General features: G+C 39.3%; 1 protein-coding gene across 1 annotated transcript; it reads left to right on the top strand.

The window, feature by feature from the left end:
* The first annotated feature begins 2,362 nt into the window (after positions 1-2,362).
* LOC102233384 (protein GPR108-like) lies at positions 2,363-17,396 on the top strand. The gene is made up of 18 exons (XM_023334061.1): positions 2,363-2,930; positions 5,123-5,239; positions 6,454-6,504; positions 6,669-6,754; positions 6,837-6,907; positions 7,029-7,204; positions 7,289-7,351; positions 11,076-11,177; positions 11,267-11,400; positions 11,940-12,015; positions 12,130-12,203; positions 12,692-12,809; positions 13,163-13,293; positions 14,981-15,000; positions 15,084-15,133; positions 15,440-15,523; positions 16,262-16,383; positions 16,858-17,396. The coding sequence occupies exons 1-18, from the start codon at positions 2,835-2,837 to the stop codon at positions 16,943-16,945; spliced, it is 1,659 nt and encodes a 552-aa protein (XP_023189829.1). The 5' UTR covers positions 2,363-2,834; the 3' UTR covers positions 16,946-17,396.
* The last annotated feature ends 49 nt before the right edge of the window (positions 17,397-17,445 follow it).

Here is a 17,445-nt window from a genome sequence, read left to right as displayed (position 1 = left end):
GCCGTTTCAAAAGACGGGAATACACGAAGTTCACTCTAACATGCTGATGCGTCTTGAAGCATTTTCTTCTCTTGTAGTCTGCCATGTCTGTCAATGTGTTTTTACATTTGCGCATGTGGTTTGCGCTTCAGGGCCACCACCATAGACATGAGGGTCACAGAGCTGCTCCTGGACTCCCTGGAACAGTTGAACAGGGACGAATTCCAGACCTTTAAGTGGTACCTGCAGCAGCACGAGCTGGAAGGTCACAGGTCGATTCCTACGTCTTACCTAGAGCAGGCAGAGCGGACTAAAACAGTGAGTAAGATGATAGAGAACTATACAGAAGACGTTGCTGTGACGGTTGCTGTGACCATCCTGAAGAAACAACAACGGAACGACCTGGCGCAGAAGCTGTCCAACGCACATCCAGGTGATTATGCCATCACTTGACTCCTCTTTAGGCGACACTTTCACCCTCTGCCATGTCTGTGCGCTAATCAGCTGTTTTTAAAATTTCTTTAAGTGCAGAAAAATTGAATGCTGTGTCCTCCACCACTTCCTCTTCTGGAACCGCGCCTGAAGCCTCACCTGTGACCGCCCCAGCTGCTGCTGCTGCAGCCGCGGCGCCTGCTGCTGCTGCAGCCGCTGGTCCCTCATTGGTAGCTCAGGAGGGAAGTGTGATCTTGGCTCCAATCATCAGCAATAGTGAATCCGGCACATGGAACATAACTCTTAGCAAAAACTAATGAAAGCTCCACGTGAAACGCAGCCCGTTTTTAGTGCTGTTTTACAATGGCTTTATTGTGCTGTCTTTTTTTTTCCCTTGCAATTTTAGTTTCATTTTCAGAGGCATGATCATTTGTCATTGTATACAAATAATCCAAGTAGACGAAATGAACGGAGGCTCACAAAGCATCCTGAACCAGTTTACCTTTTATTACGCTGGTTCAGCTCCTGTTCTATTGTATCTCATCATTTCAACTCTTTTTCAGAGGGATCTGCTTTAACCTTGTTTTAGTAAATCTGTCTATTTGCAAATAAATCAAGTGTGTGATTTTTAAAAAAATTTTACTTCAGAGGTATTTCAGCCATCATGTCTGTCCGTGTCAGAGGTCGCACCGTCTGCGGATGCTCCTCTTAGGCTGCAGATATCACATTGTTAGTTATAATACATGTTTATTGGCATTCCCAAATAATAAAGTCTGAGGTATGTACAATAAATGTTTCAAAATGTTTGGGTGTCTTCCGATGAAACAGAAAGGTATGATCAAACCAAAGGTTATGGCACTTATGCAGGATTTATTTTATGCTGACTTAACGGAGCTTCAGTGGAAAGAAAAACTGATGTCTTATCTAGGAGGGGATTTTTTTGTGTGTGTGTCGTGTTGAAGAACAATTATAATTTTTCACTCTTGTCTGGTTTATGTTGTATTACCAGTTGACTTCAGAGTAGCAAATGTTTGAGAAATTTACATTCCAGAATACTTGCCTCTCTTTCACAACTTTGTGATATGTTCATTGCAATAATGATCATATCACAAACATTAAGCGTTTTAAATTTGCAACTGCAGCATCGTTGTTGCTACTATGCAGCTGGCAACCCAAAAAGACAACAAAGAGGCATTAACATTTTGTCAGTCTCATTTATTTTGCGTTTTAATTTATGCATGTGTCGTTTCTTTTTGTCTTTTGTCAATCCCGGTATGTTTTTTTTAAAAGATGGCATATGAAGTAGCTGACATACTCCATCAACTGTATATCTTACCTATAGACATTTTGTTACTTATTTCTCTCATTATCTTTGCATGTTTGTATTGCTGCATGTGTGTGATTCCACATAAGATTAAAGGCCAAAACAAAGATTTTTTGTTTGTTTTGTTTCCTTTTTGTTGCACAAATGTTTGACACCAATTTCGTTTGATTTGGGTAATGGGAGAGGCGTTGACCTGTTGACATTCAAACTTCCACCAATATCTTCAAAGCAAAAGTAGCACAAGCAAACATTTTTGCAGCACACATTTAGCCATTATGTTGACTGGCACCGATTCTGATTGATTTGAAGAAGTGGAGGGGGGCTGGTTGAACTTTCGAAACCTCTGGAAATATTTATTAAAAACACAACAATGTTGCTGTACAAACCAGGACAAGTGGAGCACAAACGTTTCACAGCAGTTTTGTTGGCGGGGTCCTTTTGATGAAGGGTCTCTACAAGTAACAGAATTTTTAGTGAGGTTATCCAACTTTATTGACATCACTTTGACCTTTTTGGAGTTGTTTAAACTCGTTTTTCTCCTCATTTATTTATTTATTTATTTACTAGTCTCAGATCTTATACGACGTGGAGGGGTGGTTCCCTTCACGTCCACGTCCTAGTTAAACCACGTGACGTAATGTAGCACAACGAATACAAGGTATAGACAAATCGTGTCAATAGAAACTTTTGACACTGTTAATAACATTTTTGACTGAAGAGTCGCCATAAATCATGTTTCCCCCTCACTGGCCTGCGGGATATATTTATTCCAGCTGTAGAACAAATCATTTGTTGTTCTTCAGGTTGTGACGGCTCCGTCCGAACCCTCCGTGATATCGCAAACCAGGAAGTGGCAGCTTCCCAACGTCTACGACAAGCTGGCTGGTAGTTCACGCAATGAAAGAACTTATACATTGGAAAGCATAAAAGACGGTGTTGTTATTTAACAACGAAGTGGGTCATTTGTGCGGCTGAGCGTCGTTTTTGAAGATACATTTCATTGTAACGACTCGAGACCGGAAGGACTGCTAGCAAGCTTGTTGTTTAGCCATCTGGCAGAATTGTCGACAGCTAACAGTCAACGTTAGCAGGTGTTGTGATGGCTGTGCCGCACATACAGTTGTCCGTTGCAGTAATTTTACTCTTAGTGCTGCTGTCGGGGTGTAACGCGAGGATACACAAGCTCAGGCTAGAGGTGAGTGCGCAACACTGTTTTGGTTTAGAGCAGTGCTTCTCAAATAGTGGGGCGCATCCCCCTGGGGGCCCGCGAGGCTCCATCAAGTGGGACGCGTTTGACCTCGGGGGAACATGCTTTTTTATTTATTTTTACTGTCCTAGAATAAAGTGCAATTGCACCTCCACTACATTAGGGGGCAGTGGCGCTCTCATTGGCAGAGTGTGCGCAGGGAGCATTCACTCGGTGGTGTAGGGGTTTGAGCGCTTTACACATAGTATGAGTATGATGAAGTGTAGACACGAAGTGTAGCAGACCCTCAAGTGACACCATGGAAAAATATTTAACAGGGATGAGAAGACAGGCGAAGAGAGATGGAGATAAAGAGACAAACGAAAGTCTCCCAAAAGCTGAGACAAGGAAATATGACGAAGCGTATGTAGCGCTTGGCTTCACTGTGACTACGGTGGGAGACGAGGAAAGACCGGTGTGCTTACTGTGTCTCTAAATGTTGGCAGCGGACAGCATGAAGCCAAATAAATTAAGGCGCCACTTAAAGACATTACACCCCAACCACGCTATATTTTAAGAAGCATATTTCATCACTGATGGGATTCCTTACAAAGTACTTCCCTGAAAACAGTTCCCAGTATGACTGGGTGAGAGATCCTTTTAATGCACCAGCTCCACCTGGTTTTAGCTCTGCAGAGGAGGAGCAGTTCATAGACATCACATCTGACTCCATATTGAGACTAAGTTTCACATCCCAGACACTGAGTGAATTCTGGCTGAATGTGGAGAAGCAATATCCACTCTTAGGACAAAGAGCTGTGCACATTCTTCTTCCATTTGCAACTTCTTGCTTGTGTGAGACTGGCTTCTCTGCTGTTGCTGCTCTGAAAAGCAAATCCAGGTCCCGGCTACACATTGAGCAGGAGCTGAGAGTTGCTGTGTCCTGCTTCAAACCCCGCTTCGAAACGCTGTGCATTGCAAAACGTGCTCATTGTACCCATTAATCCAGACATCATCTTTGATTTTAAAAAAATCAGCACAAATTATTTTATATATTTTTGTTTTGCAGGTTAAAGTTTTTTTTTTTATATAGTTTAATATAGTGCTCCTGAGTTAATGTTGGTGATCAGTTTGAATGCATTATTATTTATTGATTTTATGTAATTTTATTTTTCAGTATCATATGGTTTGACATGGTCAGTCAAAAAAATGTTAATAGTTTAATTAAGGATTTAATTTTATTTTTGAATTTCAGATGCACTTTAAATCTTTTCTGTTACAGTTAATAAGCTATTCTTTGTTGTAAGTTGGTCCATATTTCTTTCTTTCTTTATTCTCTTATACGTTAATAAGGATACAGTGTTATGCAGAGGTGTACTTATAACAATTTTATAGACAATGTAACGTTTAGACTAGAGTAACGTCAGCGTTAGCCCGGGTAGCTAATGCTAACGCCACGAACATTGACGTTGCTTCACTAAACCCACAGCGTGTTGATTACATTCAGTGTCATAAAACATGTTAACACAGTGTCACACTGTTGTATTTATGTCAAATATGTATGTGTTTGTGAAGGAGATTATGCAGTAGCAAGCTTCGGCTGTGGCCATTTCATGGTTTCTAGAAAACCTGAACTTTGTTTATAGGCTCAAAATTTATAAAGGTCAAACCAAAACTGAGTCACTGTGATTATGAATGTATTAAATTACAATTTGTGATCTTTAAAATGTTTATGTTTGTGGAAAAAGTAACCGATTAAACAAGAAAAAGCGGCGCCTGTTTGGCATGTGGACAACATTTATATCGGGTCAAATGTGACAGTGGGCATGTTAGCGCCGTGCAAATTGTTCTGCGTAAAAAACAAACAATTATAGCTGAAAAATCATTTAGAGTAAGCTTTAAATGATACTGATATCATGTGTTTACGTTATAAATTGAGACAGTCTCTCAATTTTCACCAAACGTTGGGACAAAAAAACCTCCCAGACATTTCTTAAATATATCATTTTTAGGTATTTCCATAAAGTATTTCACAAATGAGCTGAAATCAACATGAGAAATGTTGATTTTAGCTAATGGACTAAATTTGCTTCAACCGAAACCTTCAAATTTGTTTTTCGTTCATTCTGAGAGCCAATTATCTTATGTATGATTAAAGTATTTGTGATCACAAATTTTAAACTTGTTTTTTTTTCTTTCAGAACGAGACACGGTTTGCCATTGACCTCAACAATTTTGGTTTCTTTGCAAATGGATTTCTGAAAGTGAGTCTGTCCTCCCTGTGGCTCAATGACACTGTGAACTACAGCATCTACCTAGTAAGTCAGTTTGTTTTCATTTTCTTTCAGGTAACTATAAAGAAAAAGAAAAGTTGAAGGAAGCAGTAGTCATTTTTTTCTGCCCATATTAGTTTTGCAGTGAGAACTCTAGTATGTTCTATTAGGTCCTGGTTGAGAAATGAAATAATGAGGTAATTGATACAGTTAGTCTTTTCTTTATTGAATACATTTTCTCTTCATTTGTAAGACTGGTGTAATTTACTCACTGCTCAGTTTTGAAATGCTTGATTACGCAGTGCTGAAAAGAGGAAACCTCTGTTTGTTCTGTGACCCAAACTACTTTTTTGCTATTTATTTAAGATACTTTTTGCTGTAGGCCATAGTTGATACAAAGGGAGCACTTTTCTGCCAAAAATTTCAGATATTTTGAGATTAATCTCAGAAATTTGCTAGAAAAAAAACTTTGAAGTTTCTGAGTTTGAAAAATCATAAATTTTACTAAAGAAAACGACTTTGAGAAGTCGAAACGTTTTGCTTGAGAAAACCATGCTCATCTGAAATGGGTTTCTTCACAACATCTCTTACATAAAGAAATGATTTCTATCACTAAGCTGCACACAGTAATTGCTTTTTATTATATTTTTTAATTTACTGATATTTGTAGATGCTCTCGTGGAACAAACAGCAGAGAACATAGTAAAAATAAGATTTCCGGGGCGTGCTGTGGTGGCGCAGGGGGTTAGCACGTCCCACGTTAGGAGGCCTTAGTTCTCGACGCGGACGTCGTGGGTTCGACTCCCGGTCCCGACGACCTTTGCCGCATGTCTTCCCCCCTCTCCTCACCCTCCTTTCTGCGGTGGAAGGAGGGGAAGGAGGGGCCTACTGTAGAAAAAATACGAGCCACTAGTGCCGCAAAAACTCTTCGGAGAAAAAAAAAGGAAAAAAAAAAAATTCCAATAATATAATAATAATATTTTACATTAATTGAAAGTTGAGACAAGAATAAATCGGAATTCTCCTAAGAAATTTTTCATAATAAACAATACAAGAAATGCCCACCTGTGCTCCCACAATAAGCAATAAATCAGTGAATCATATGATAAATTATAATTGTCTGGGACAATTTATCATCCAGAAAAATGTATCATGACGGGCCTAACCACAACTAATCATAGGTTTTCTCTGACTATTGATGGAAATAAATGCCAGTCATATCAAAAACTGATTCATGTCCACATTGTTGTCTGCTGTAGGTTGGCTTCAGCCTGTCCAGGTCTCGGGTTAATGGGGTGTTGTCGTACACAGTGAGTACCCGCCTTCATAATTAAACGTCTGGTTTTCTACAGCTCTCAATCAGTATTCTGTTTAGTAAAACATATCCTCGATAATATATTATCTGTTCAACGTTATTCATTTCAAATTTTTTTTTCACCGGAGATGGTAAGAGTCTTGTTGTGTTCTCCTGTAGGCGGAGGAGACCGAGGCGTGCCCGCCCACGAAGACCACCAACGACGAACCTCTCATTCTTTTTCTCATTGACAGCAAGCATCTGTTGTGTGTGTTGTTTTAGGTTCATAAGTTCCTAATGTATCACAGCTTTGTGCGAAGGTTAAGAGTTTGACTTCTGTCCTTCTAGGGTCAACGTGAGCGCCATGGGCGTTCAGGATAACTTCCTGATTGCCAAAGCCAAGTCGGATGAACCTAAAGGTTTGTGTTGCTGATTCTAACGCTTCCTCAAATTAGCTGCTGCAGAGTGAATGACGCCATTGTTTTAAAGTGACTAAAGTTAATCTTGATGTGTTTCTATGCCTCCATTTCTGTTGTTTAGAAAAAAAGAAGGTTACAAAGAGGGCTGCTGACGATTCAAATGGGGAACCAGGAAAGTCAGACACAAATCAAGATGATGATAAAGAGATCCCAGGAGGTCAGGAAAAAGTACCACCAGCAAATGAAAAGTCAAACCCTGTTGAGGACGCTAAGAAACCGGAGGAAACTACATTCCTGGTGAGATTTTTTTAGTTTTTCTTGTGGATACATTTTTGTGCAGTTTGTTCTTTAAATCAGCGTCTTAACTGGAATTTCTTGCAGCTGAACAATTCAGTCAACCCGATTTTAGCCCTGGACAAAAGGAATGGCTTATACAACTTCAGCGTAAGTGCCCTTTTCTCTTCATTTAGACCAGTGTTTTTCAACCTTTTTTGAGCCAAGGTACATTGTTTTCATTGAAAAAATCACGAGGCACACCACCAACCAAAAATGTAAACAAATGATACTCTATCGCCACCTATATTAAATATATAGTCATTCGTATTGAATCGGAATCAAATAAACACAAACATTTATTTTTTATCATATTTTATATTTCATATTTCAAATTGCACTTAACATGTCCACTTCAAAAGAACACCTGAACAGTGGCACAACAATGTGGTCTTAAATTTAAAGAGGTTGTAGAAAACTGAGAGAAGCAATAATATTTGGGAAAGATTTCACTGTTACAATATGAAGAGTGGTATGCACAAAATGTTAGTATCTGTATATTTTACTCATTTAGTGTGAAACCTGTGCATGTTTGGATGAACACAGAGCTGATATCCTGGCAGGAATTGAAGAAAGACACACACGAAGCTCTTCCTCAACAGCTCTCAGTCTCTCTCTGTCTTTAGTTTTTATCATAGCCAGGCTTGAGAAGCTCACTTCACACAGATATGTTGTGGAAAATGGGAGCAATGTTAAAATAGCTTTGTTTGCCAGAACAGGGAACTCCTTGGCAGCAGTCAACCAAAAACTGTCCAAAGGTAGATCAGCAAAGCTGAGCTTTAAACCACGATTTTGTCTCAGTTCAGTTAGTTCTTCCTGCTCCTGCAAAGTCATGTTCTTTCCAACAACTGCTGAGCTGTATGGGTCCCTAACCCAGTCAAGGCATTCAGTGAAGGCTGAAGAGAAATAAAATGACATCTTCTCCTGGAGAGTTTTTAAATGTCCACCTATTATTTCACACAGTGCAGCAGTGTGAACATTTTGCCATTTCTTCGTTAGTGGGAACATTTCAAGGTTGCCACTTTCCACATGTTGTTGCCAGAGGTGCACCTTTGAGCGGAATCCTTTTATTTTAGCCGTACTTGTGAGCAGGTTTTCATTTCGGCCTTGCATTCGTGTGTTCAGTTCATTCAGATGGTGAAAAATATCCGCCAGGTATGCCAGCCTTGCACACCACTCATCACTTGCAAGCAGCTTTGCGTAATCGGACCCCTCATTTGTCAGATTCACTCTGAGTTCCTCCCGCAGCTCATACACACGGGCTAGTACCTTGCCGCGCGACAACCATCGGATCTCCGTATGAAACAACAAGGTCTTATGCTCCGCTCCCATTTCCTCACACAAAGATGCAAATATGCGGCTTTTCACAGGTCGTGCCTTCACAAAGTTTACCATATTTACAACATCATTCAAGACAGGCGCTAGGTCTGCTGGTAAAGTCTTGGCCATGAGGGCCTCACGGTGTAAGAAACAGTGTGTAATAATTACATCTGGGTTTCTTTCCTTCACTCTGCTTACAAAGCCTTTGGTGCGCCCGACCATGGCTGCAGCTCCATCAGTGCAGACACTCGTGCAGTTTTCCCACTTAAGTCCTTCTTGTTCAAGATATTCTGATGTGACCCGAAAAATGTCTTCTCCTGTTGTCCTTTCTGGGAATGGCTTGCAAAATAGGAAGTTTTCTCTGATTGCGTCTCCATCCACAAAACGCACATTCGCCAAGAGTTGAGCATGTCCGCTAATATCAGTACACTCGTCAAGTTGCAACGCAAATTTCTCACTGATACGGATCTTTTCTAAAACCACACTTTCGATGTCTGCAGACATGTCATCAATACGTCTGGAAATTGTGTTATCTGAGAGAGGGACTTTTGCTATTTCTTTAACCGCTTCAGGTCCGAGCATCTCATTTACAATGGCTTTGCATGCGGGTAATATTAATGTCTCTGCCACAGTGTGGGACCTTTTTGATTTAGCTACAAGTTCAGCTACGTGGTAGCTAGCTTTAAGGGCTCTCTCATTTACCTTTGTGGTTTTTCTCATAAAACGTTGCCTGTTTCTCCATGTGTTTACGCAGGAGAACAAAATAGTCTGCTTTCTTGTTTTGAAGCGAAGGGTGTTTCGTTTGGAGATGGCGTTTAAGCTTGCTTGGTACCATAGAACTGTTGGATAGCTTTTCACCGCATACCAAGCACAACGGAGTCGGTGTCGTTGCATCCCCGGTGAAAGTAAATCCAAATGAAATGTAACTCTCACTGTACTGTCTCGAGCTCACGGTATTTGTCTTCTGTTGATATCCACTCATACTAGGGCCTTCATCTGGGTCCGAATTTTGTCCAGGGACCAGATCGGAGTTAGAATTTTTTCTTTTCAAAAACGTTTCCATCACTGTCATCACAGTCTTGCTAGATACAACGCTCTCACCGCTCCCTGTCACATTCACGCATCACTAATTCTCTTGTTTTAACGTACAATGCTATGTACCTACTGCCATCTAGTGGTAAGGAAATTACATGATTATGCCGCTAGTCACTACTACAGCACAGACACGCGAAGATAGCATATTATTTGTAGATAATTAATTTGTTTTCAAAAAATCTTTTTAGACCAATTAAGTGAAATTTCCACGGTACACCTGACGATCACTCACAGTGGTTGAAAAACACTGATTTAGACAACATTTGGCAGCGTTTGGTTGGCTTTGCTCGTTGATGTATTTTACAGGATTGGACATCTACGTGATGTAACGCCACATGACAATGGTGCATGTAAGGACTGAGTCAGGAATATCGCTGGTCGGGAAAATGACCGGCAAAAAAAATCTAAAAAAGGGTTTCTCTTTTAATTGCCGTCAAATGTAATGACATCATAGACAAGAAAACGTTACATCCAACAGAGAAGAATGAACCGACTGAAAAATACGACCCAAAAGAATATAAAGATATCTATGGAGCATCGGGAGTGAATAAATGAAACCTTTGTTTTGCACTCCTAGAATTTATTTAAGGGTTAAAATGATGGATTTTGCAAGTCATTATATACCCTGTAACTCTAAAATAAGGCAACCGAAACACCCACTCTCTGATAGGTCATTGGTGGAGTTCAAATTAGTTAATCAACAACCATTGAGTTCAGACAACCAATTATTAATAATTGCAAAATAAACATCAATTCAGATACATGATACTGTAACAAACTGAATGTTGTGCTTCATAGTTTTTACGTACTTTTTATGGGGAGAAATGTTTATGCGTTCTTTGGTTCCTGATGCCCATGAATGTAATCTCTGCTCTGTCGGCTTGCAGAGCTTTTGTCTTATTGTTGCTATGGCAATGGGTCTGTGTGTGATTGCCTCATTTGTCCGTAGAACATGGCGATATACATGACGATCGTGATTTAGGATAAAAGTTTTCATAAACTATAGAAGCAATAGTTAGTTAAACTTGAACATACTATGCCTTCTACAGCTGCAATTATGGAAAATTAAATTATTGACCAATATAAAAAACAGATCCACTTAGTCTTCTCTCAGAAAGCAAAATATTTATAGATTCAAATCCAGGAAGAATACATAGTTTACGAATCTGAAGATCTGCAATTTTCTCATCTTTGATAAGTAATTTTATAGAAATCAGGTTAGAATTAAGGATGCCATTCTTGTGACCGCTTCCTGCTCATCCTGCATTGGAACAGTATGGTTTTGTGGACGTGACTCGATGCGTAGCAATGGCGGCTAAAGGAGCGCGTCACTTGCTGCGGCGGCTGATGGGTGCCGTCCAATCCAGTGATGCGTATCGATTGTTGTGCCATCTGGTTTAATGTCTCTCCTCCTCTACAGTTCCGCCTGGTCATTGGCCCAAAGGATCAGGGTCTGTACAGCCTGAAGTTCCACTACTGTCGGAACAAGGTGGCCGGAGTCAAGCTGCCTTATGCCTTGACAGTGAGTCAACGAGCGTTGGTGATGCTCTGCCAGCCCTCAGGTGTCTGATAGGTGTTCATTTAACATTTTCTTCCTCCACCTCCCTGCAGGTGGATGTGGTAGAGATGAACCCAGGGAGCTTCCTGTCTGCAGCCGAAATCCCTTTACCTCGTCTTTACATATGTATGGCCGGAGTCTTCTTCGTTGCTGCTATGGTGTGGGTCTACACGCTCATGAAGCACAGGTACATGGCATGAACTACACTCAAATTGTGATTTCTTTTACATCCCAGAGGTTTTGTCATATTGTGGTGGACACAAAAATGTCGCTACATGTGCTAATCCTTCTTTTTTATCTAACTGGGTTTTGATTCTCCTTATTTTTGTTGTTTGCTCTGATTAGGACAATGCAAACATTCACATTGTTACTGATTAGGTTCTTTTTATCTTTCTTAATGTCATTCTGTGTTTTTTGTCTTTTATCCAAAGCAAAAAGGGGGTACTGTTCTTGGTCTCTTCATTGAGTTTAAGACTTTAGTATCATGCTAACCACACAGACCACAAAGTTAGCCAGATGGTTAACTAGCATAAACCCAAGATTCTCAGGTTGTTTACATTTCGGAGGGTTTGCACCTGCAGGGCACAGGAGATTCCCACACCCAAACCAAACAAGCACACAGTCTTGAATTGTAAAAGGCCGTTAAGGATTAAGGAGTGACTCATCTCCGCAGCCATCTTACTAACTTTAAATATGAAGTTTTTTTCCTCATCTGCTTCTTTACAGATACAGCGTTTTTAAGATCCACTGGCTGATGGCTGCACTGGCATTCACCAAGTCCACATCTTTAGTTTTCCACAGTGTAGGTCACAGTGCTAGTAATTCTCTTCACGTTCTCAACAACAGCTTGAGGTATTTTCTGTTTTATCACAACAGACAAAGTAGTTTATGTGTCCATGGCTTCTGTTTTTCACAGATCAACTACCACTTTATCAACATCGAGGGTCATCCTATCGAAGGCTGGGCCGTCATGTATTATATCACACACCTGTAAGTTATTTCTGCTGGGGTTTTTTTAATTAGAGATGCACTGGTGTGAAAATTTTAGCTGACATACATATTCTCTACCATGAAAAAAATGGACCACACCACTGAAATGGCCTCTCTGCTGAAGTTGAACACTCTCTCTCACATGGCCAAACAAATACCTGAAATATAGTTTGGAAAATACCGTATATCATGAATGTGAGTCACAGTTCTTTTTAAATAGAGTCCAGATAGACACGTATATGTTTTTTTTCCTCTTCATGACACATTTTTTTGACTTAGGCTGCTTACACTCCGAAGTGACCTATAGTCCGGAGAATATGGTAAAAGTCCGTTATTACATCGGCACACTTTTAATTTGGGCCAATATCAGAATGTCAAAAAATGACGAACATCGTCCGATACCAATGTTGATCCTGATATGTCATTCATCTCTAGTTTGAATCCTATTTGTTTTTAGCATTCTGTATTAATACTCCTGTATTTGTCAGGCTGAAGGGGGCGCTCCTGTTCATCACTCTGGCACTAATTGGGATGGGCTGGGCTTTCATTAAATACGCCCTCTCTTACAAAGAGAAGATGATCTTCGTAATAGTCATCCCTCTGCAGGTATTGTGTGTGTGTGTGTTTGTTTTTAATACTTTGTGGGAACCATGTTCCTGACACATACAACGTTGTGGGGACCAAAGCCTGGTTCCCACAAGGGTAAATGCTGTTTTTGGGTCAAGGGTCAGATTTAGGACTAAGGTGCAAATTGAATTTTGGTTAAAGTTAGATATATAATGGTTTAGGCTGTAAGCGATAAGGGTGAGGTTTCGACTGTAGAAATTAATGGAAGTCAATGGAATCTCCCCACAAAGATAGCCACACAAACGTGTGTGTGTTTGGGAACCTGCATATAGTTTGAAGTTTGTGCCTTTCTAATATATCTGTGTGTGTTTGTGTGTGTGTCTTCCTACCAGGTGCTGGCGAATGTTGCCTATATCATCATCGAGTCGACAGAGGAAGGCTACAGTGAGTACTATCTGTGGAAGGAGATCCTCTTCCTGGTGGACCTCATCTGCTGCGGAGCCATCCTGTTCCCTGTCGTCTGGTCAGTGTGATGTGTAGCCTGAAGAGGCCGTGTTAACTGTAGATCTAGTTTTGTTCTTTAACACAAGGGATGCACCGGTGCACATTTTTCACTACCATTTCAGATTTAGTGCTTAAACCATTTAAAACATTTCTGGGTTTTTTTTAAACACAGACATAAATGTGCTGAATTACAAATGTATTTGATAACTGTGCAGCAGTACAGCTCACTTAAATATACCAATAGCTTCACAAGCTAATGTAAAACTTTAATTTGTTCAGTCAGTGCAATTAGGAGTATAGCAGCCAATGTGAAGTAAATAATAAACTGACACTGACTAAAACTGTAGGTTGACTATCTTAGTGAAACATGCAAAAATCCAACTCCAACAAACTTTCTTTCAAATTGTTCAGAAAGTGCAGTTAGAAATTCTAAATATAATGTAAAATAATAAAGCATAACGTCGCTCAGACCATAAGTCATAAAATTAGCCTGAATACATCTGGCTTTATGGATCATGAACATCACTGATACCCGATCTAGATTTTTTTTTTCTTTCAATATCGGTACCAATACAGATATTAACATTGGATCGGTGCATCTCTAATTAACACAAAGTACTACAACACGTTGTTTGGACTTTGAATTCAGTAACCAGAGATGAGGTCAGAGGTCACTTGTCAAAAAGAGAAGTGGCCATAAAAGGGTTTCACTAATTTCACACAAAAACTAAACTGATGTCTTTAGCAGTCTTTAGCATATTTTGTTAGCCGTTATCATTGCTAGCCTCAACTGGAGTGTCGTTTGGCGTCATAGAAGCCTGAATAACCAACCAACTTACCTTTGTGAAAACATAGTCTCCTTTTAAACTGCTTTTTTATTTTGTGCTTCCTCTCAATTCCATTCTGAACACTGAAAATAGCTAACTTTGAGTCTGTTACCATTAGTAGAAATTGCTACTGTTAGCATCCTGTTAGCACTTAGGTAGATGCTGTCAGTGATCAGAAAATGATCGAATTTTTGAGTTTTCTGACTGAAGGACCACTCATAAGGGTAATAATGTGGAAACACTGTTTCTCACTTTGACAGTATTGTGTTCTACCTTTTTAAATTCTCAATATGCCTATAATTATTAACAAACTGATAGATTTGTAGAAGCTTTACAGAACTGATAAGTCATTAAAATATACCCTATTAATACAGTCTTTAACGGTACAGAAATTTTTGTTTTTACCAAACATATGATTATAGAAACTTTTTTGGTGAAATATTGATTTTACTTTGGGAAAACATGGAATTAAAATGGAGAAGCTAAGAAAAAAATGTAATTTTGATTTATAACAATATTTAAAACTTTGAAGAAAATGGAAATGATAGACTATATTTGTCTACATCCAAGTTTAATGTGACATTGATCTGACTTTGTGTAGGTAATTAAGACTTTTTGATAAATAAATTCAGCTTATTTGTAAGTAAGCTAGCAGAGTTCTGCACAGAGAGTAATTGTCTCGGAACCTGAAAGTTGTGGGTTCGATTACAGTTTCCTCCTGGGGGTCGGAGGTTAACCTCTAATTGCACATCGGTGTATGAATGTGTGACTGGTCGGCTGTGACTTAAATTTTCACCTATTTAGCAAAGTGTTATTTTGACCTGATAAAACATTTAAGTATCTTTAGATTGACGTGTTTCCTCATCTTTCTGTCGGCAGGTCCATCCGTCACTTAAAAGGTGGGCTGGTTTTTCCCTGAGTTAAGTGAACGCATCACCATGTTTGTCTTTTTTGCTCTAAACTTGGGTTTTGTTTCTTCCAGCTGCCAAGAACCTGGAGAAGCTCAAGCTGTTCAGGCATTACTACGTCATGGTGAGAGAGACGCCTCAGCAGTTCTGACCAGAGCTCAGTTTGTCCTACAAAAATGTCTGTTTTTCCTGGCAGCTGTAAAACTAGATTACCCAAACAAAAATAGAGTTAGTTTTGATGAAGGTGATATTTTTCAGTTTTAGTTCAAACAAAAAGCAAAAAAATAAACCTATTCATCTTTGAACAGAACACTTTTATCAAATTACAACATCTCCCGGTAACATTTGCCAGGATTTTAAAGGAAGCGCCAAATCATTAATCCTGTTTCAACAGTCTGATTTTCTGCCTTTAATTAAATCTTTATTGTAGATCGTTTGCTACATCTTCTTCACGAGGATCATAGCCATTTTGCTGAAGATCACAATGCCCTTCCAGTGGCAGTGGTGTTATGAGGTAAGACTCCAAGAGTCTTTTAATTAAATTTTTATCATTTAATTTCTGTTGGGGACCAATAGAGTATTTTCTTTAGCCTGCTGCTCTGTAGGCTGACATTTCTGTAGTTAATTGTTTTATAGTCTTCTATTAATATTCAGCTGTTCAGAGAAACTGAAGTTGGGATTGTCTACAGTAAAAAACAGACTAGGGCTGAAATGATTAATTGGATTAATTGTGATTAACCAGTTATTCAAATAATTGTCAACAAGTTTAACAATTGATTAATTAACTGGATATACAGACTAAAAAAATAAGTCAATATGCTGAACGAACTTAACATATTCAGAGCAGCAATGAAGCTAAAATTGTGCAGTATAATATATTGGATAAAAAAACCATCTGTAAATATGTTGTACCCAGAACTCCTAAAGTGGTGAAATTTGACTTTGAACTGGTTCAAATTCACTAAATGATTCTGTTACTGCATTTAAGCAACAAAATGCTTTTTTTTATTATTTAAGAAGTAATTTTTCATTTGCATCTTGTAGCTCATTTCAAATATTGTGTAAAAAATCGCTTAAGGGATTAAATGAACAATCCGAATAATTGATATATGATCAAAAATAATTGACTACTAAATTAGTTGTCAGTTGCAGCCCTAAAATAAAGACTAAAAAAAGTGAAAAAATCTTTACTGAGATGATTTGAGTTGACTGAGGTCTCCCTGTAAAACACACACCTTCCTCTGGTCCTCAGTTCCTGGTGGAAGTGTCCACTCTGATCTTCTTTGTTCTGACTGGCTACAAGTTCCGACCGGCGTCCAACAACCCGTACCTGCAGCCCCCGCTGAACGAAGAGGACGTGGAGAAGGATGAAGTGTGAGTGTGTCAGAGGTGGAGCTACACCGATCCTGTATTAATATCTGTATCGGCTCTGATATTGGAAAAGAAAGTAGTTCAGTACATTTATGTCTGTTTACAAAAAACAAACGAAAGGTTTAAGTAGTGCTGTCAATCGATTAAAATTCAAATTTGATTAATCACACTTTATTGCTGTGATTAATCATGAGTAATCATCATGCTCAACTTTGTGGCTTGAAATGTAAAAATGCACATTTTCCTAAAAATGTTAAAGAAAGTCTTTTATTGTCTCAAACAAACAAGTGTAGCGGTTCAATAGAAGTTTGGGCAGCATTGTTTTTCTGTATGAGCTCAAACTAATCCTCAGATGTCAGTAGTGCAAGTGGAAAAAGTGGATCCTAGTTTTATTCATTTGTTTTGTATATAAAATGATCCCAGTCTGACATGAAGCGTTCTCCTCTATGTTTTTTATTTTTTTGTCTGTGTGTGCAGAGTGACGGAGTCGGGCGCTCTGGAGGGAATCTCTAAAGTTAAGAAGACGTCTAACGGACGCGAGCGCCAGAAAGAGCCCGCTCTGTGAGCAGGAGGCTGAGTGGGTGGGGGGGACCAGCCGGGGTCGGGGTGGGGGCTCATATGGACCAAGACCCCCCACCACCACTTCTGCTGACGGCTCTCTGTTCAAAACTCTTCAAGTGGTTGCAAAGCTTCATGCCCACTGTCTGGCTATGCAAAACATAAAATTACAACAACAAAAAAGATGGCTAACATGACGGAGGTTGTCCATTTTCTTTTGGGGGTGCTCCAAAAGAAAGTTTTTTTCTGGATGGGTGGGAAAATGGAACACAGCTCTGAAATTCTTTTTTTTTCTACTCTGTTTCTCTCCAAAGCTTGTTATTATTATTATTATTACAGTGAACCCTCATTTTTCACGGGGGTTGCGTTCCAAAAGGATCCCGTGATAGGCGAAATCCGTGAAGTAGTTACCTTTATTTTTTACAATTGTTATATGCAGCATAATTAAATACTCTACATTGAAACCAAAGAACAAAAACTGTTTTCAGGCCTAAGCATTTTTTTTTA

The sequence above is a fragment of the Xiphophorus maculatus genome, chromosome 5, assembly GCF_002775205.1.
Source record: "Xiphophorus maculatus strain JP 163 A chromosome 5, X_maculatus-5.0-male, whole genome shotgun sequence".
NCBI classification, from domain to species: domain Eukaryota; kingdom Metazoa; phylum Chordata; class Actinopteri; order Cyprinodontiformes; family Poeciliidae; genus Xiphophorus; species Xiphophorus maculatus.
This window is presented reverse-complemented; position numbering and strand designations above follow the sequence as displayed.

What these genes read in the sequence shown, in the direction of transcription:
- LOC102233384 (XM_023334061.1), top strand. Translation starts at nt 2,835, where the DNA reads ATGGCTGTGCCGCACATACAGTTGTCCGTTGCAGTAATTTTACTCTTA. An exon ending in AGCTGCCTTATGCCTTGACA is followed by an intron (nt 11,178 to 11,266) that starts GTGAGTCAACGA and finishes ACCTCCCTGCAG; the next exon opens with GTGGATGTGGTAGAGATGAA. An exon ending in ATGTATTATATCACACACCT is followed by an intron (nt 12,204 to 12,691) that starts GTAAGTTATTTC and finishes TGTATTTGTCAG; the next exon opens with GCTGAAGGGGGCGCTCCTGT.